Source organism: Globicephala melas, chromosome 5 (genome assembly GCF_963455315.2).
Source record: "Globicephala melas chromosome 5, mGloMel1.2, whole genome shotgun sequence".
NCBI lineage: Eukaryota > Metazoa > Chordata > Mammalia > Artiodactyla > Delphinidae > Globicephala > Globicephala melas.
In genome coordinates, this window is record NC_083318.1 from 99,602,510 (window position 1) to 99,623,771 (window position 21,262).

At 36.5% G+C, this 21,262-nt stretch overlaps 1 protein-coding gene across 4 annotated transcripts in view; it reads right to left on the bottom strand.

The window, feature by feature from the left end:
* LIN54 (lin-54 DREAM MuvB core complex component) overlaps positions 1-21,262 on the bottom strand; it is a 76,231-nt gene that overhangs the window by 43,306 nt on the left and 11,663 nt on the right. For 2 of the 4 annotated variants that reach the window (XM_030878036.3, XM_030878037.3), the window contains exons 2-4: positions 18,476-19,188; positions 14,013-14,130; positions 7,564-7,706 (exon numbers count right to left, since the gene is read on the bottom strand). In XM_030878036.3, the coding sequence (XP_030733896.1) occupies positions 7,564-7,706; positions 14,013-14,130; positions 18,476-19,156 (942 nt within the window). In that variant the 5' untranslated portion in view covers positions 19,157-19,188. The remainder of the gene's footprint in view (positions 1-7,563; positions 7,707-14,012; positions 14,131-18,475; positions 19,189-21,262) is intronic. The other 2 variants (XM_030878040.3, XM_030878041.3) reach the window with 1 other exon arrangement.

The window sequence follows — 21,262 nt, forward strand, 5'->3', positions numbered from 1 at the left end:
TCTTCAATATATGCAAATGAATCAACGTGATACACCATATTAACAAATTGAAGGAGAAAAACCATATGATCACCTCAATAGATGCAGAGAAAGCTTTCAACAAAATTCAACACCCATTTACGATAAAAACCCTCCAGAAAGTAGGCATAGAGGGAACTTTCCTCAACATAATAAAGGCCATATATGACAAACTCACAGCCAACATCGTCCTCAATGGTGAAAAACTGAAAGCATTTCCACTAATATCAGGAACAAGACAAGGTTGCCCACTCTCACCAGTCTTATTCAACACAGTTTTGGAAGCCACAGCAATCAGAGAAGAAAAGGAAAAAAAAGGAATCCTAATTGGAAAAGAAGAAGTAAAGCTGTCACTGTTTGCAGATGACATGATACTATACATAGAGAATCCTAAAGATGCTACCAGAAAACTACTAGAGCTAATCAACTTATTTGGTAAAGTAGCAGGATACAAAATTAATGCACAGAAATCTCTGGCATTCCTATACACTAATGATGAAAAATCTGAAAGTGAAATCAAGAAAACATCCCATTTACCGTTGCAACAAAAGGAATAAAATATCTAGGAATAAACCTTCAAAAGACCTGTATGCAGAAAATAATAAGACACTGATGAAACAAATTAAAGATGATACAAATAGATGGGGAGGTACACCATGTTCTTGGATTGGAAGAATCAACATTGTGAAAATGACTCTACTACCCAAAGCAATCTACAGATTCAATGCAATCCCTATCAAACTACCACTGGCGTTTTTCACAGAACTAGAGCAAAAAATTTCACAATTTGTATGGAAACACAAAAGACCCCGAATAGCCAAAGCAATCTTGTGAACGAAAAACGGAGCTGGAGGAATCAGGCTCCCAGACTTCAGACTATACTACAAAGCTACAGTAATCAAGACAGTATGGTACTGGCACAAAAGCAGAAATATATATCAATGGAACAGGATAGAAAGCCCAGAGATAAACCCACGCACATATGGTCACCTTATCTTTGATAAAGGAGGCAGGAATGTACAGTGGAGAAAGGACAGCCTCTTCAATAAGTGGTGCTTGGAAAACTGGACAGGTACATGTAAAAGTATGAGATTAGATCACTCCCTAACACCATACACAAAAATAAGCTCACAATGGATTAAAGACCTAAATGTAAGGCCAGAAACTATCAAACTCTTAGAGGAAAACATAGGCAGGACACTCTATGACATAAATCACAGCAAGATCCTTTTTGACCCACCTCCTAGAGAAATGGAAATAAAAACAAAAATAAACAAATGGGACCTAATGAAACTTCAAAGCTTTTGCACAGCAAAGGAAACCATAAACAAGACCAAAAGACAACCCTCAGAATGGGAGAAAATATTTGCAAATGAAGCAACCAACAAAGGATTAATCTCCAAAATTTATAAGCAGCTCATGCAGCTCAATAACAAAAAAAGAAACAACCCAATCCAAAAATGGGCAGAAAACCTAAACAGACATTTCTCCAAAGAAGATATACAAACTGTCAACAAACACATGAAAAAATGCTCAACATCATTAATCATTAGAGAAATGCAAATCAAAACTACAATGAGCTATTATCTCACACCGGTCAGATTGGGCATCATCAAAAAATCTAGAAACAATAAATGCTGGAGAGGGTGTGGAGAAAAGTGAACACTCTTGCACTGCTGGTGGGAATGTGAATTGGTACAGCCACTATGGAGAACAGTATGGAGGTTCCTTAAAAAAGTACAAAGAGAACTACCATATGACCCAGCAATTCCACTATTGGGCATATACCCTGAGAAAACCAAAATTCAAAAAGAGTCACGTACCAAAATGTTCATTGCAGCTCTATTTACAATAGCCCGGAGATGGAAACAACCTAAGTGTCCATCATCAGATGAATGGATAAAGAAGATGTGGCACATATATACAATGGAATATTACTCAGCCATAAAAAGAAACGAAATTGCGTTATTTGTAGTGAGGTGGATGGACCTCGAGTCTGTCATACACAGTGAAGTAAGTCAGAAAGAGAAAGACAAATACCGTATGCTAACACATATATATGGAATATAAGAAAAAAAAATGTCATGAAGAACCTAGGGGTAAGACAGGAATAAAGACACAGACTTATTAGAGAATGGACTTGAGGATATGGGGCGGGGGAAAAAAAAAAAAGCGAGAGAGTGGCATGGACATATATACACTACCAAACGTAAAACAGATAGCTAGTGGGAAGCAGCCACACAGCACAGGGAGATCAGCTCGGTGCTTTGTGACCACCTGGATGTGTCGGATAGGGAGGGAGATGCAAGAGGGAGGGAGATATGGGAACATATGTATAACTGATATATATATATATACACATATACTGTATATCTCCCAAGGGAGGGAGACGCAAGAGGGAGGAGATATGGGAACATATGTATATGTATAACTGATTCACTTTGTTATAAAACAGAAACTAACACACCATTATAAAGCAATTATACTCCAATAAAGATGTAAAAAAAAAAGATGGAAGATTTAAAATCAATCATAACAAAACTTTATTAAGTGTAAAAGTCTATAAATATTGATTTTTTTATACTGACCACATATCTAATCATCTTTTTTTATACTGACCACATGTATAACCATCAATTAAATTTATACATTAATTCTAATAGTTCAATAGCAGATTCTTATATTTTACACATATATTATAATGTAATATGTAAATTGTGACAAGTTTTTACTTTATTTTGAAGCTCTACGCCATTTATTTCTTTTTCTTGCCTTACTGCATTAACTCAGAGCTGCAGTGGAACTGAACAAGTGTTGAAAGTGGGTATCTTTGTTCAACATTCACCATTACATGAAGTTTGATGTATTCATCCTCATTTTCAAGTTACAAAAGTATTTATTTTTACTGTTTCAAGTAGTTTTAACCAGAATGAAGGCTGGCTATTTTCAGAATTTTTCTGCATGTATTGAGATTGTCATGTAATTATTTTTTCTTATTAATGTTGTGAATTAAATGGATAGATTTTTTTTAATGTCAAACCATTGTACTTCTGAAATAAAATAAAATATGCCATGGAAAAAAATACTAAAACGCAACAATAAGATTACAGGACAAAAGACACATTAAATGTCCGAAACTAGAAGATAACAGTATTACTAAAGTCTAAAGTAAAAAGAAAGCAAACCTTGCAGAATCATGCTTTCATTAGCTTAATGCTTATTTGCATGTCTTATAAATACTTAAGAAAACTGAGGATTAATTTAGAAAATAAATATAATGGAAGAAATCTGCCCCAAAAGACAACTACAATATCAAGTAAATTGAGAAGACATTAGACGTGCCCGACTTTCCACAAGGAACCTGGTTAACATTAGTTTCAAAGATGGAGAAGAGAGTGAGTATAGTCTGCAAATTGTAATGAGAACAAGCCAGGAAGACACTTATTCCCTAGGCCCCCTTCCAGGCTCGATGGTATACGGGCTGAAGGAGTCATCACTTAAGAGGTCTGCAGGGGAAGCAGTACCATTGGGAAGAGTCAGGTATCCATTAGAGTAAGAAAATAAAAGGAATATTCAGCAAAGAGGTTGAGGACTGGGGGATTATTTTGCTTATGAACTCCAAATAGGGCACAGTGGAAGGACTTTACGAGTTGGGGATGGGTGGTGGGTAACAGGACAGAAGATACTGACACCTTCAAGGAGATTAGATGTGGGAAATGAAAGGTAATCTAGGAGTTTTGATGGCACCCTGTATAAATAGGAACAAATAATGAGAGAAGTCCCAGCAGATTCAAGGAAGATGGTGGTCAGACTGTGAGTGCTGGCAGGGAAGGAAGAATGGGTGCTTGAGGTTTCTTTCCTTTTGACCACTTTTGATTAATGGGAGCAAGGACATCTCCAGCAAATCCTTACTTTTTAGTCTTTTTCTTAATTGACATTTCTATGACATTTGAAATTGTTGACCGGCATCATTCTTGAAACCATCCTCCCTTCTCATTTTGTTACGTTTCTCATACTTCCTCTCTTATCATTCCTTCTCTTCCATTGGCTCTTTTCTTCTACTAACTCTTAATATTCTGTGGTTCAGTCCTGCTTTTCTTTTCACTCTGCACAAAACCTCATGCTCCCTGGTTAGGTTCATCTGTACACACAGTTTTAGCTACTGCCTATATTCAGCTTCCTAATGGACATCCTCCTCTAGACAAGCAGTGGGTACTTCCATGACAAACATCTCCAAGAACTAAACAATATCTCTTTGCCTAAACCACCCATTCCTTCTGTATTTCCTCTCTAGTATAAAAGGATAATGGGATGTTTTCTCCGATCTTAAAATTTGGCTCTAGTGAAACCCCCAAAGCTGAGAACTACAAATGATAAACTCCCCTACACTCTAAAAAGAACAAAACATCCATGCCAGAGTTGCTAAAAGACAGCGTCTCTATCACCCACCTCCCGCCTATTGAAAATGAAACAAAACAAAACAAGATTAGAAACAGAAGTGAATTCATAAACATAGAGAATGCTAGGGCTTTACAACCTTAGTGAGAACAAAAGCAGGGGTTCTCCAAGAAAACCTCTGGGACAGACTGGGTGATAACTACAAGAAGGGAAATTGACATCTGAATCTTTGGCTGGCAACATACTGAGATAAAGAAACTCTTAAAAGCCCAAAAGAACCTGACATATCCCCAGGAGTTTAGGCCATATGTGAACACAGAAACTGGTCCCAGCCTGGAGAATTCTGAAAGCAAGAAGTTGGATGGAGCTTCAAAACGGCAGAGCAAGGACTCAGAGGACAGCAGTTAGATGAGCTACATTTCTACCACTGGGTTCTATAGGTTTCCCATTAGCCAAATACAACAGATGCTGCAGAAGGGCTAAAGCATCTCGGTAGGCCAAAGACATGTGCCTTCTTGAGGAAGGAGACTCAGCAGTAACAGGCTGTAGGTAGACTACAGGAGGGAAGAGATAGTTAGAGGCCTGCCAACGGTAGCTGGAGTGTGCACCATAAAAGGGACCTGGGCAATGTGGGCATACCACGGGGGCCTCCAAAAACCATCCTAAATGCACAACTGTAAAAGGCCACACTTGGACACCTGTCACACAGAGAACACTGGCAGTTGGATTACAACAGTCCCAGTCACATAAAACTTTGTCCTTTCTCTTCTAATTTTCCTTCCAATCAGAAGCCAAAAGCAGAAAGAGGGAAGAAGTAGAAGAGTGAAGAAACAGATAATACTCCTCTACTGCATGGTCCCTGAGTCATGATTAGGTCTGAGTTACATCCATTCAACTAGATGTAAGGTTTGGAGTAGACTTTTCATACCTTTGAATTTAATCATCAAAATAAGGCTTGTTCTTATAGTAAAAACGACGTCTTGTCAAGAGCCAGAGAAGGAAGATTCAACATGACATGGCTAAAGTCAAGGATAAGAGAAAAATAAAGCTAGTTCTTATTTGTATGCCATCAGATATAGCCCACATACCAGCCCACAGTGCCACCACTACTGTGTTCTTCAGGTTAGGAGTCTAGGAGTCATCCCTTAGGTTCTCCCCTCCCTGTACCCTGACATCCAGTCATTATGTCTTACACCTCTTTCAACACATCTCTTCTTCCTAACCCCTTAGCTACTAGTCTAGCTCAAATGTGAAGTACCAAAATAATCTAATTTAGTGATTCTCTACCCTGGCCTATACTTTAAAATTTTTAAATATTAAATCTAATACTTAGGCCCCAGGCTAGAGACTGATTTAAGTGGGATCAGGTGGAGGTCAGCCATGAGTTTTTTCGAAAGGTCTCCACGTGCTTCCAAAGTGTAGCCAAGGTTGAGAATAACTAACCTAACTGGTCTCTTCTAGAATCCAGGCTTACCTTCCTTTCATTATGCTACAGAGTCATCTTTTTTGAAATGCAAATCTCATATTATCCTAGAGCAGTTGTTTTTAATCTAGGCTACTCATTAGAATCACTTAGCCTTAAAAAATCCTGATACCAAGCCAAACTCCAGGCCAATTAAAACAGAGTCTTCAGGGATAAGAACCAGGCATTGGTATTTATTAGAGCTCCCCAGGTGATTCCAACGTGCAGACAAGGTTGAGAACCACTGTCCTAGAAGCAATGGGAAGTCACAGAAAGTCTTTAAGAACAATAAAATCCAAACTCCCCTGAGGGTAATGAAACCTTCTATCTAACTTTAGCACCCTTGGCTCTCACACTACCAAAGAAAGGTAGCTCCCTACACTACCCTTTTACAAGGGGCCACGCTTTTACACTTTTGTGTAAAGTATTATCTCAATTTGGAAACCTCCTATGCTCACCCATAGCTAAGGCCTGAACCACCTTTAAGGTTAAGACCTTTCAGGAATAGCACCCTTTGTATAAACCTCCTCTGACAGACACAACAGGGCTCTTCAATCCACCTGTGACCGTTATGATTCTGTAGGGCAATTCTTAATGTTTAACTCTAACTTCCCTACTGAACTACCTGAAATTTAAAACTTCTTATTCATGCTTTTATCCCCAGTGCCTATCACTATGCAGAGCACATAGTAAGCACTCAAATATCTGTTGAATTCATTCCATTTAAGTAGATAATTATCTGTATTATCATGCAGGTAGAATCCCATTTTAATAAACTGTAACAGACATCGTATTTATACACTAGAGTCAAGTCTCATTAAAACAGAAACCAACAGTTAGACTTTTAAAAAATGTAAGGCAAACGTTTAATGTTTGTTCTACTCATGAATAGTAGCAAATTAAGGAAAAAGGCAGGTACAAAGGGCAGTGTGTTTCCAGAATCGCAAGGGTGGCACCTTACAGAATAATGATGCTTGGCTTTCCACCTGAATATGTCCTTTAAAGCATACTTGTTCCAAAATTTTATGCTGGTATAATGACATCTGTATGTTTTAGGAAAGTGAGCTAAGACTACTTAACTTGACCTAAAATGATAGGTACTTTGCCCCCTTAAAAAGAAAATAAATTAAGACAAGCTTTCAGATGCTCTGAATGAGCTGTGTTAAGCCTAAAAACCCGAATTAATATGATCACCAGCATTTGATGGCAATTTCTAGTACTCTGGATACTCTGTTACCAGCAAAAGCTCAGCTCTCCATAAAATCAAGGACAGCTTAAGCAGAAGGCACCAAATATTTTATTTTTAAAAAAGTTACATTTAACATTTTATATTTATAGAGTCACTATATATGTGACTGATCCAAAGACAATAATTTTGCACGAGTATTAACTGAAGAGGAACCAAACACCTACATAATGCACCTCGTTCAGAAGATTTATGTTGTACCCACATTCACAAGGGCCATTAAAATAATCTTAGCATGCAAAATGATAACTGTGTAACTATGCGTTCAGGGTAAGTTTTTTATCTGTCGTACATCCTTGATTACTAAATTAATCCGATATTTACCAAATACCTATTAACTCTTTAGGAATATATTAAAACTGAAGTATCTGAAGTGACTAGTGAGAAAATAAAGTCATTAACCACAATACTTGGCCTTTGTGGCTAATTTTTTTTTTACCTTATTTGGCGATTTCAAAGGTGAGATGGCTATTTTATTTGGTGTCTGTGTTGTAGAATTTAAAGTTGATCCAATAACACCACTTTCAGATATTGTGATGGTCTTTGATGGAGTCCCGGGAGTAGACTGTGAAAGAACCCTACCTGCAAATGAGAGGCAGCACATCAGTTTGACTCTTTTCAATAATCGTATAAAAATGTATTTGATGATGATTTATACCCACAAGGACTGTAGTATATATATGTTCAATATTTCATACGCAGCCACTTATGAACTGAAACACTTAAGTAGGTCTAATGAACTATGGTGAACCTAGGCAGAAGGAAACAAAACAATGCTTCTTAGTAACACTTAGTATCTTAATACCACCTTATGAAAATCCACAAAAACACTTCTGCTCACATTCTCATCAATACTGCTTTGTGTTTTGTCTGTTTTCTTGGCCACACCGCTCGGCTTGTGGGATCTTAGTTTCCCAACCAGGGACTGAACCCGAGACCTCGGCAGTGAGAGTGCGGAGTCCTAACCATTGGACTGCCAGGGAATTCCCTCATCTATACTGTTAGGTTATATCTATAAGAAAATAGGCTCAGGACAACTAAGGAACAAGTCCTGTGTAACACAGCTCCTCAAAGTTAGGACTTGAATCCAAGTCTTAAACTTCAGTCTCTGTTCTCTACTATACCTCAGCTTCTTCTCTTTGAACTGAAACCATTCAGGATACAATTTAAGTCCACATCTATAAAACAGATAGTCACTGAACTAACTTAAACACTGGTTTAATACTGTCTCATTTTAGTCTGCCAAAAAGAGGAAAAAAAATTCTTCTAGCTGTCCTGGCCAGATTCCAACAAGAATGCTGTGTTCCCTTCTGGAAATATCCTTCAGGAACAAAACAGAAAAACTATAGTGTGTCTGGATGGCTTACAGAATTGGAAATCATATCACAAGGAGTTGAAATATTAGGAATTTTTGTCCTAGGTGAGAGAGGAATACAAAGACATGACACAGCTCCAAATTCCTGAAAGACTGTGTGATGCTGCCATTCAGCATTCTGGCGCCGACCTCCTCCCCTTCCATTCTGGGCACACGGCAGGACTGCCCTTCCTACCCGTCCCTGCAGCTCCCTGTGGTTAGATTAGGGCCATAAGACTAGTTCTGACCAACAGATTATGAATAGAAGTGATGTGTGTCATTTCTGGGTCAGAACATTTACTGCCTACGCAAGACCTTCCAAAGCTCTCTTTTCCTCACTGCGTCTGGATGGTGGCTCCTCCATCAGCCGGGGTCCTTGAGTGACCATGATGAGAATAGCCCCCTTTCTAACCCACAGTAGACATGTAGATAACCATGAAGTATGAATACAAAATAAAATTTGTGTTTTCTTAAATTTCTGAGATTTAAAGACTGTTTATTATGGCAGAGAACCAAGACTGTCCTGATTGATCCATGCTGTCAAGTTGAAGGATTAGAACCACTCTGTATCCATCAGATGCACACACTAATATAAACAGAAAATTTTTAGTTAAGCAGTAAGAAAGAACTTCTACCAAAAATTTCCAATTGAAACGACTGTTTCTATATGAGTGAGTTTCTACTCACTGAAGGTGTTCAAAAACAGATGCTGGATAATCAAATCCACTGGCTGAAGAGGAACTCCAAGCACTCAAGAAATAGAGAAGGTAGATAACTAAATTATCTCTAAAATCCCTTTAGATGCTATGATTTAACTTACAGATACAGTCAGAGATGAAAGAGAGAGGGAGAGAGGAAGAGAAAAAGGGAAAAAGAGAAAAAAAAAAGGGTCTTACCCTTCAAGCAAAAATAGAGAACTAGCATGTAAGAGTTTCAAGGCTGTTTTTTTTCTAATAACAATGTGACAGTAAACGTATTTTTTTTTAAAGATGAATCAAGTTTTGTCTGACACATGAATTTTAAAAATATTTTAAATATATTTTTTCAATTTCTTTTAGTACACGATTACATTTTATATTATTGACATATTCCTTAATGAATTTCAGTTGAGAGTTTTGCTAGGGTTTTTTTAGGCTGAATTACATCATAACTAAATAAGTCAATTCTATATAAACTAAATGAATCTATATCAAATATTTTTAGAAGGGCACCCTCAAATGTGGAGCCTGCCTGAAGTAGCATGTTTGTCTGTTCTGGTTTCCAAAACTAATACCTCTGGGATAAGCCTAAAGCCCCAACAACCATTATTTTAAGAAAAGAAACTACCAATAAAGACACATTTTCATAAAATGATCATCATTTACAGTTATTACTATAATTTCTTATTTGTTAAGCATTACATACATTTCAGAAAACATACATATAAAAATCCTCTATTCCTGAGTGAGGATAACTGATACCAGAAAAAGGCCAGTTAAAGTGAATTACATTTAAAACAAGGACAAAAATTTCACTGTAAATAACAACAACAAAAACCCCTAAAACTAAAACTTTTTTTGCTTATATTTAACAAAAATTCAGTTTATAATTACAACTATACTATCTCTTAGAATGAACTGTTTGAGGGGGAGAGGATTCTTCCGAAAATTAGTAATGACATTACAATGACAGACTCTGTTTGATGGGCGCAACAGGATGATACAGAAGATTATTTCTGCCAAAATATTTTAGGATTTCATCAATTTTCCCAAGAACCCTCTATATCCTTTAAAATTCAAATTATTCTTTTTTGAAGGGCCACTTGTTTTTCATCCAGATAGCATTTCTCCTGATTAATCTCCAAATCCCTGTTTATCCTTGACTCTGCAGACAGATTCAAGAAAGTATACAAGTTATACAATTTCACCTTGAAATCAATTTGCAAAGCATTTTACACTCTACTGTCAGGTATTCTCCAAGAATCAAAAGAGACATAACCAAAAAGCTACAGATGGGACAGGTTGGGGGCAGAGAGCTAGCTTATCTGAGCCAGGACTAATTCTATAAGAGATTAATTCATTAGTGAATATTTTCACATTGATGGAGTTTGCTCTGCTATAGCAGCAACCTTGTACCTTGGGAGCTCTGATAATAAGGACCTGATAATGAGGACCTCTGTACCTCATTTAACCATCTCAAAAGTCATGTGAAGTGATTGTTATCAACATTTTACAGAAAGGAGTAAGATGAACAGAAAATATATTTACCCAAGATCACAGAGAAAATGAATAGAAGACCCATAACTAAAACCCAAGTCTCCTAATAGCTCCTCCCATACACCATACTGCCTCCGTGATACACATATTCACTCAACAATACACATTCACCGAACCACATCTATGTGCTAGAAACTGTGCTAGGTATTGGAGAGTCATAAAAAGCCAGTCATAAAAGGACAAATACTGTACGATTCCACTTATACGAGATACATAGAAAAGTCAAATTGATAGAGACAGTCTCTGCTAGGGGCCGGGGGAAGGAAGGAATTGGGAAGTTATTGTTTAATGCGGACAAAGATTTAGCTTTGCAATGCGAAAAAAGTCCTAGAGACAGACAGTGGTGATGGTTGCACAACAACATGAATGTACTTAATGCCACCAGTGGTTAAAATGGTCAACTTTATGTTATGTGTATTTATCATAATTTTTTAAAAAATAATCTTTAAAAACTAGATGGCAAACAAAATCCAAAATTACTATTAAGAAAAATTTTAAGTGTAATAGGGGAGACAGACAGACAACAGGGGAGACAGACAGACAAGGAAACCAAGTATTACAATATACCATGACTAATGGAAACATTAAAAGCCAGTGTGAAATTTAACAGAAGTCTGATTTAAGTTAAGTATTTGGTAGGTATAACCAAGTTTTATGGAAATATATTAGGAGATGGTCAGAGAAAAGAGAACCTAACTAAACCCAGGGATCAAAAACTTCCAAGACAGGTGGAGATAATCCAAAGATAAAATGGATGAGTCAGCCATAAGGAAAGCAAAAAAAGTCATTTCAGGTAAAAGCAACAGTGCCAAGGGCCTAAGTTCTGAGAGAACATGGGCCATTTGGTGATCTCTTGAAATAAGTTACATCAGTAGGTCTGGAGCTAATACAAGCTGAAAATGAAAAAGGTATATGTTATATAATAAATGACTTTAATGCTAAGAAAGCTCTGGCATCTGAACTTATTCCTGAAGGATTAAGGCCAAGAAATGGATGTGGCCAAGAAAATTTAAGCAAGGGTGTGACAAAATCATATTTGCATTTTAGAAAAATTGATTTTATACAAACACTAAGTTCATCTTGATCAAAAGACAGAAAAAGATATCCATCTTCCATGAAAAGCCCAAAGGTCATTAAAAAGCAGTCTAAATGTAATTTGAAAGATCCTTAGCTATAATATAAAGATAATGGAACCTCCTTGTGATAAGACAATTCAGCAGGAGAGCTACTTTGGTGGTTTAAAATTTGGCTTACATGAATTTAAAAAGCTACAAACTATTAGTTAACAGTAGAAATTATCCCTCCAAACTGAACTTAATGCCAACAAATTCTAGTGAAATTTAATAGAAGTCTATCTCTATGTATTTTGGGAGGGCTAATAAGTCTGTCTGTAATTAAAAGGTGAAGGTATGATTAGTGTGCAACACACTGTAAATCACCCAAAGACCCAGCAATGAAATCCATTATAGTCAAATGTAAGAGAGGTGAAATCTTGACATTACCAAATATTCACTCAGACACTTCTGCAAAACCACAATTCTTTAGCATACAGCTCCCCTTCGCCCCTACATAATTAAAAGTTTTAAGGAATTCTCTCAAACTCAAAAGCAGTAGAGAACATGGCACTGAGACACCCCTCCTCGTAAACCACCTCTACTCACCCAAACTCCTAAGGGTCTGGTGGTCCCTTTATCATCAACATATCCAAGCCTTCCTCACTTTCAGCCAACTAAAGCCCACTTCCTGAAGCAGCTCGAAATCCAAACCCTTTCCAGTTTTTCCTCTGGGGCCACACCTATCTCCCATGACAGCCCTCTAGATACGAGCATCCTATACCATCCCAAGTCTCTACTGAAGGCCAAAAGAAAAAGAACATTCACTCACCCAACACTGCCCTCAAACTACAATCTCCTCATTCCTTCTCTCACTTGCTAAACAGAGAAGCCTCCCTATATATTATAATTCAAAGCCTAGGAAAATGATCATTTCACTGCCACTGATTTCAGAGTTGCCTACTGCTATACTGTCTGTAAATTTATCAAAGACAGTAGGAGGTGGTTTTAATACATATCCCAGGGATGGTTAATTAACATTTGAAGTACCTTCATCAAGAATACACATTCTAGAAATGGGTAATTAGCATTTGAAAGTCTCTAGTCAAAGTCTACCACCCAGAGGTGCTTCCATAAGCTATTAGAACAATGGAAATTTAAAATGAGCTCCTAAATGGTGAAAGAAGTAATGTTAGTATAGCTCTGAATTAAAGACCAGTCACCACAGCTGTGTGATTTTCTCCAGAAGTACTGAGGTGCTTGCCAGGCAAGAAGAGAGCTGGACTTAACCAAGCCATTATAGAAAGAGAGAGTGAAAAGAGAATCAATGGTGTTTTCTGGGAGCAGTAGTGATGGGTCATGAACTCCATGCTGAGTAAGGAAGAATTTGAGGACTGGAAAGGGATTATTAATGAGAAAGTGGAAGAGTTAATGGATCAGAGATTTCAAAGTGAAAGAATTACTAGATTGGAAGTACAAAGGCAGATCAACTAGAATAATAAAGAGTGAAATACTCAAAGTCAAGATTTCTGAGGTGTTATTAGTGATGACATATCTTAAAAGTATATAATAAAATAATTGGGCCATGCTGAGGAATTTGCTGGTAAAAGTAATATAACTAAAATTCTGTTCTCACTTAAGTAATTATTATCATTGTGATAATTTTCTGTTTCATAGAGAACTGCATACAGAGAATATTAAAATACGGAAACCAAAAATTCAAACAGAAACCATGAAATACGATACTCTCACATATATTACTTTAAACCTAACAGACTTATTAGCATGTGCTCTAGCATTAGCTGGATTCAAATTCCAACTTGGCCATTTACTAGCTGAGTGCCTCTGTTTCCACACTGGCAAAATGGGGATGTTATTAGTACCTACCGCATAGGATTGCCAGAGGATTATATATGTCACTCTATGTAAAGAGCTAAGAATAGTGTGGAAGCCGTAGCAAACACTATGTAAATGTTAGCTAGTATTATCAGAGTCTGAGACTTCACTACTTTCAAGGTATACCAAAAACCAAAGAGGCTAAAGTAATGGACTGATTTTGAGATAAGGCATTTTGTTTGAAGGACACATTTAATAGGTGTAACATTTCTTACTAACCAGTCTGATTTACAGTAATAAGCACTAAAACATTTCAAGGTAGTAGAACAGCCTTTTTTAAACCTAAAAGGAAGGTAAATATTTAGCTAAACAAACTATAAAGAAATATAACCTGCAATGGCTGGTACTTGAGTTGTCTGTCCTGTAACTGCTTTACTATTAATTGGTTTTGCAAAAATCAGCTTCGTGATTACTGGACCAGAGGTTGGAGTTCGAGGTTTCTTCGCAATCTGAAATATATAAATAACTATAAAGACCATTGTTTCTATAAAACACCTATTCAATCAAAATTAGACAAGATTGATATACAGAAGTACATGTGAAACCAGCTCATTTAACAAAACATATCTAAGTACTGACGTTAAAAACATTTAAAATGCAGCCATTCACCAAAATACTAATATGATCACATCCTTAGGCCATTATACAACAATACCTTTGGATTTTATTGCAAATTCTTATTTTAGTCTCTGGGACATATGCATATAATGAAAAATTAATTTGTAAAAATAATGTTTAATGTTCAATAGTAATGTTTAAAATAACCATTTAATAATAATAATGAAACACAAATATGGCACAGCAATATCCTTTTCCAAATAGCTAATTATTCAATAATAAAAAGATGGAGTAGAGTATGTTAAGAAAGCATAGTGCAAATGATAAATATAATTTCACTGGCCCCTGGAAGCAAAATATAAATACACAAAGAAGATAGGCTCATGATTATATCTTCAACTTTAGATCTATATATCAGGGGCAGATAAATAAGGAACTGCACAAGTTAACACCCTAGGATACAAAGAGACATGTTTGGCAAAACACAGACTATTCTAAAGGTGAAGCCTCTGAAATATTATTTACTAAAATACACTTTACTAGACTACAAATTGTTTGAAGGGAGGGTCTATGTTTTATTCATCTCTGCTTTTACGTTATACACGGTACACTGTTGCCCTAAACTAAAATTCTCCACAAGTCAAGGAAGGTAGAGTTACCAATGTCCTTATACTGAAATTGCAATGTATGCAAGGCACAGCTTTTTCTAAAAGTCAGAAGCAGAAATTTAGCAATGATAAAAAATCATAGCCTTTAGCAATAATAAAAATCAAAGACTTTTTTATCAGTTTATGATAAAAATCATGGACTTTCAGAGCAGGAAGGACATTAAATACTAATTTTATCTTTGGCAGATTGAAAATTGAGGCCCTGAAAGTACTATTATTGGAAATAATAACTCAAAATGAACAAACATGACCAACTTAAACGACAAAACATACTAGAAGCTGTAACTGATTACAGAACTAAGTAAATACCAGCTTTGTGCTCAAACTATAAATTAAACTTAATAACATTTTCTTACACTTAGAATATATTACTTTCTTACACTCAGAACATATTACTGACAAAACAAAATGTAAAGGAAACACAAATCACCTTTTAAAAAAACGAACCAAAGAGATTCCCTACTATATTAAAAAATATCCAGCTTGTAAAACTCTGATATACCCAAATAAATCCATAATTGTAGTTTTAAAAACTGATGCAATTTGGGAGACACACAGAGAAAATATTTCCCAAGTGTATTTACAGGCCTAAAACTCTAAAATAAGTTAGAATATGTTGTCTATTGACTTAGTATTAAGAATCTCAAGAGGTAGAGGTATTGATATTCTTGGAAATCTGTGTCTCGAAATAGATAATCTTAGCTATAGAGTTTGGGAATTTAAAGTGTTTCCCCATTTTTAACTAATTTTCACAATCATAAAACTATATGAATACTTACCAACCAGGAAAAAAAATGTAAATACGACCAAGAGCACATTAATTATTCAAAGGAACAATCTCAACTTGTCCTTGTGGTTTTGTTTCTTTAGTGTAGCATTGCTGAAAATAAGGATTTCCAATTCTGTCAAGGAACCAGGCTTTTTGCATTATGAATTCTAAACTACCCTAGAACAAATTTACTTTATTAAATAAAACAGAGCATAAAGGATCTTCTTTTTTTTTTTTTTTTTTTTTTTTGCAGTATGCGGGCCTCTCACTGTTGTGGCCTCTCCCGTTGCGGAGCACAGGCTCCAGACGCGCAGGCTTAGCGGCCATGACTCACGGGCCCAGCCGCTCTGTGGCATGTGGGATCTTCCCGGACCGGGCACAAACCCGTGTCCCCTGCATCGGCAGGCGGACCCTCAACCACTGCGCCACCAGGGAAGCCCAAAGGATCATTTTTTAACAAATGTATCTAATTAGCAGATTAAGACAAAAATGAATCAAAGAAGGAAATTTACAAATAAGACTGCCAAAGATGTGATCAAATAATACATGCAGTAATTTTGGGCACTGTGTTATACAGATTCAGGAACTAATAAGGAGTTATGTTGTTCCATATGGCTAATTATCTATTATTCTTATATACTATGCAAAAGAAACACAGGAAAGTGTTTATATATCTGTAACTAAGTGTAACTATACCTCTTTGTTACTGCCTCTGGCCTCAACTGTCACCTTTGGAGATGGGTCTCCTTCTTCCACCCTTTCCTATTGTCCACACCCTAATAAGTTTCAATACTCTGATTAAACTTAAGACAATGCTGAGAACCGTCTGGGAAAAAAATCAGGGGATCATACACACCATGTAAAAGTAAACCAAATATTCTGTTGCCCAAAATGGATACTGATAGATGTGTAGCTTTTTGTTTGTTTTTTCTGTGCTTCAGTGCTTCAGAGCTTTATAGGCTACTCTTGAGTTGAAAAGATTTAGTTGCCTAAAAATAACTGGACAAGTAGAACAATATTCTAAATGGGGTTTCTTTTGTTTCTGTTTTTATTTTATTTATTTATTTATTTTGCGGTACGCGGGCCTCTCACTGTTGTGGCCTCTCCCTTTGCGGAGCACAGGCTCCGGACACGCAGGCTCAGCGGCCATGACTCACGGGCCCCGCCGCTCCGCGGCATGTGGGATCCTCCCGGACCGGGGCACGAACCCGTGTCCCCTGCATCGGCAGGTGGACTCTCAACCACTGCGCCACCAGGTAAGCCCTTGTTTTTGTTTTTAAATAGAAGTCTTTTTAAATAAATAGAATCAGATTTTGTAAAAGTAAGGACAAGAAGAGAAGTTATAAGAATTAGACCCCAGTCTTTGTTTTTATTGTTGGTACTTAGGGGATTATAGTAGAAAACTAGTGGATACAAGTAAACTGGTCTTACAAATAGTATGTATACATTGCTCTTGTAAATGAAAAAAAAATGACATTCTGATTTACATTTACAGTATCTTGTGAACATGGTTATGATCCATATCCCCAAAGCCAGATAAACTCTGGTAAACCAATAAAAACAAGTTTTAAAACTGATTAAAAAACAAGCTGAGGACAAGGTGCTTGATGGTGATAGGATATCTCATTCAAGAGATCCTCACCAAAAAAAGTAAAAGGAAGTCAGAATTAAGTGAGAGATGATAATGAACAAGAAAGAGCACTAAATGTTTAATAGTGGCAGAAGGGACATGGACAAATTATAAAGTTTGAGAAATCTTATGAAGTTCTTAAATAAAAAGCCTGTGAAAAATAAGTTTCTAACTATTTTGTCAACATAATAACCAAAACAATATTTCTAATATCAGCTGAGAGTGGACAGTTCCCCAAACCTTCCTCCTTCCTTATACACCTGCTTTATTTCTCTAACTCATGCCTTCTTTCTAAAAGCCAACTCTTTCAAACAGGAAATGCATTTGTGGTCTTAAGTGGATCATTGTATTTCTAAGAGCAGTGGTGACCTAAAAAGGCCTATTGGGCATGAAAAAATACTTAACATATGTTCTTATAACCTTCTATCTTAGGTTTCTATTCATACTAACAATGGGTACCATTTTGAAGGATTCTCAATGTTTTGAGAACCATACCAAAGAGTTATCTTTTCTTATGTGTTTCATCACGATCAAATAGCCATCTTACAGCTAAAATCAAAAACTCAGAGAAAATAAGTAGCCTATCCAAAGTTCCGCAGCTGGGAGGGCAGCAGAGAAGAGACTGAAATCCAGTTGGTCCAATTCTAAACCTTCCATCACATGGCACTGCCTTTCTACATTGCAAACATGAGCGATGCAATGGACAGTAAATTCCAAAGAAGAGGCACACACTGGCTGGTATGCACTACTGCTGGCTTGAAGGGTTTCTCAGAGCAGCAAGTTTTCCTAGACTCTGGCCATCTGTTAGCTGAAAATATCATGTCTGAATGATTTTTTGACAGCCTGACATCAACTCTGGCATCTTTATACCAGCAGAACATCCTTGTACTCAAACTACTACTGAGAATAAAATTGTTTTAAAATGAGTAAAAAGCTATAAATACACTAAATTGGAATTTAACCAAAATTAAGTTCTAAGTTCTCTGGCAGAAATTTTCAAAAGCATTGCACATATCAAACTTTACAAAAAAAACCACACAATTACTAAAAGCAACATTCAAAAGAATTCAGTAACAACTATGCATTTAATCACCCTACACACGCAACTAGGAATCAATTTAACATGCATTTTAACTAGTAAGCGCCCTTTTTTTTTTTTTTTTTTTTACCTGTACTGTTTTTAACTGTTGGGTCTGTAACACAGAGGGCTGAGTTGTAGTATTAATCAGTTGACTTCCTGGGGTCAATGCTGAGACACCAATGACAGGTTTCACCTCTGGCCTCCCTCCAATGGTAACTACTTTAATTTGCTGCGGTGGTAACTTAGCATCTCCTGACTGGGCCTGAGTTGTAACTTTCTGAGCCTGGGGTTGGCTATGGGGTAGTGCTAAAACAATTGGTGAACCAGACTTGCCCAAAGTTGTTAAAATTAACTTCTGTCCATCTGGTTTAAGGGTCTGATTGCCAAGTTTAAGATCAGATGTCTGTGATACTTTGTTTAAAATAATCTGATTGGCTGATATAGTCACAGGAGTCTGAGCACCAAGTTTTTGAAGGCCACTTGGAAAAGCTGGTTTCACCGTGGTATTACAATCTGCTTTAGTAATTGTGGTATTCACTGCAACTTGGTTAGTGTGGTTACTGTACACTGTTATTGGTTCCGTGGAAATGGGCGTGGCTGTAGAGTCACCAGTAGAATTTATGTTGACAATTTCTTCCAGTTCTGTCTCCATGGGAATTGGGGATGAAACAATAACAGCCTCAATACTATCATCATCCACTAAAGTTATACCAGTGTCCATTATCTCCTCTGGAAGCAAACTATTCACCTCAGCTGGCACCACCTCCATGATCGTTCTCCTGCTAGAAAGTTGATCAGGCACTGCAATAAAATTTGAAAAATGAATAAATTACTAGGTTTCAAAACAGATTTAAGAGAAGAAAAAAAATTATTCAAGAAAAATGCAAATGACAAAACAAAAATTTTTACTTATGTATAACTGAATGAAGGACATTCCTGATGCATATTTGGGTTAAACCATTTTAACAAATCCTCAACCTTCAAGAATCTGAAATATAAGTCATATGGGACACAAAACTAAAAGCAAACATTCTCATTCGCCATGTCTCAACCCAAAAGTATACTGCATTCAGGCAACACTAAGTCACATAATTACAGGAAACTCCTTTCCAGTTCCTGCTCATAAATAAAACCTTTTAATCTTTGACATGTCTGATCATCTTACTTCTTCCCAGTTACGGGTTTTGTTTTTCTTTTTCCTACCGACAAACTTGAAAACTGCTGATTTGCACAAGGAAATAAAGATTTAGATATAAACAGATTTTAGACAATATATTCAAATCTCCAGTGAGCGAGGTCCTAAAATGAGGTTACTAAACCATTTATAAAAATCCATTAAGATGGGGAGGCAGAAGGGTGAGCTGTGACAAAGCGAGAGAGAGGCCTGGACATATATACACTACCAAACGTAAGGTAGATAGCTTGTGGGAAGCAGCCGCATAGCACAGGGATATCAGCTCGGTGTTTTGTGACCGCCTGGAAGGGTGGGATAGGGAGGGTGGGAGGGAGGGAGATGCAAGAGGGAAGAGATATGGGAACATATGTATATGTATAACTGATTCACTCTGTTATAAAGCAGAAACTAACACACCATTGTAAAGCAATTATACCCCAATAAAGATGTGAAGAAAAAAAAATCCATTAAGGACTCAAATTAATGTTAAAGGAGTTTCTAGAGTAATCCATCTCAGCAACTGTAGGTCAAATGGCTTATCTGGCCCAAGTTTGATCAATTTGCTTCATACTAAAGAAAGCTTTATTTGGAAAGAAGATTCTCAAATCCTCCTCAGCCATTCAAAATGTCACAAAGGGAACCATTTAAGAGGAATACAGCTAGGCCCCATAAAGAAAAAAAAATGGTAATAATAATAAAGCAGATTACGAACAAATCAGAACTGCAATGCTTTCAGCCAAAGGTCATGCAGAACTTCCAATAAAGGAGTCAGTACCATTATCTTCACATATTAAAGAGTTCATCATATTTATGACTGACTAAATAAGTTATCTGCCCAGAGAACGTCTAAGATCCATAGGAACCTAATCAGTAATTCTTTCTTTTCCCTTTTTTTAAAAAATATAAACATGCAATACCCATTCCAAGATTAAGAGTAACAGACATGAACAGCAAATTATAATTATTAGCATTGACAAATACTAATACTGCCAAAATTAATCTTCATTATTGAGCACTTACTATCTACCAGTGATGGCATAATTTAATTTAATCTATCCTGACATAACTTAATCTATCCTGACAACTCTAATATGGTATCATTATCACCCCCATTTTACATATGAGGAAACCTTAGAAAGGTTAAACTATTTGCCCAAGGTCACACAGCTACCCAGTAAATGATAGCCAGAACTCAAACTCAGGATATGTTTTATGACACAAAGTTCATAATTTTAATCACAAAATTTACTGCCTTAAATTTTTACCACTGGTATTTTTAAATTGAGAAAAAAAAAAAGTCTACTCCTTTACAGTCAACCTCCTACCCCAAAATCCTACTCTACACAACCACGGGTCTGTTCTATCACCTCACTAGATTAGTGTTGCCTTTTTGCCCATTCTAGAACTTCATATAAATGGAATCATATATTACATACTCATGACATAAAGGAATATACAGTATAAGCCTTTTCCCTCAGTATGTTTTTTAAGATTTATCTTTATTCTTACCCTTATTAGCAGCTCAGTTCCTTTTCATTGTTGAGTAACATTCCACTGGATGAATCTACCACAAGTTGTTTATCCATTCATCTGTGGATGGACATTTGGACTGTTTCCATTTTGGGACTATTATGAATAATACTGCTATGAACATTCAAGTTTTTTATGGATAGATATTTTCATTTCTTTTGAATAAATACC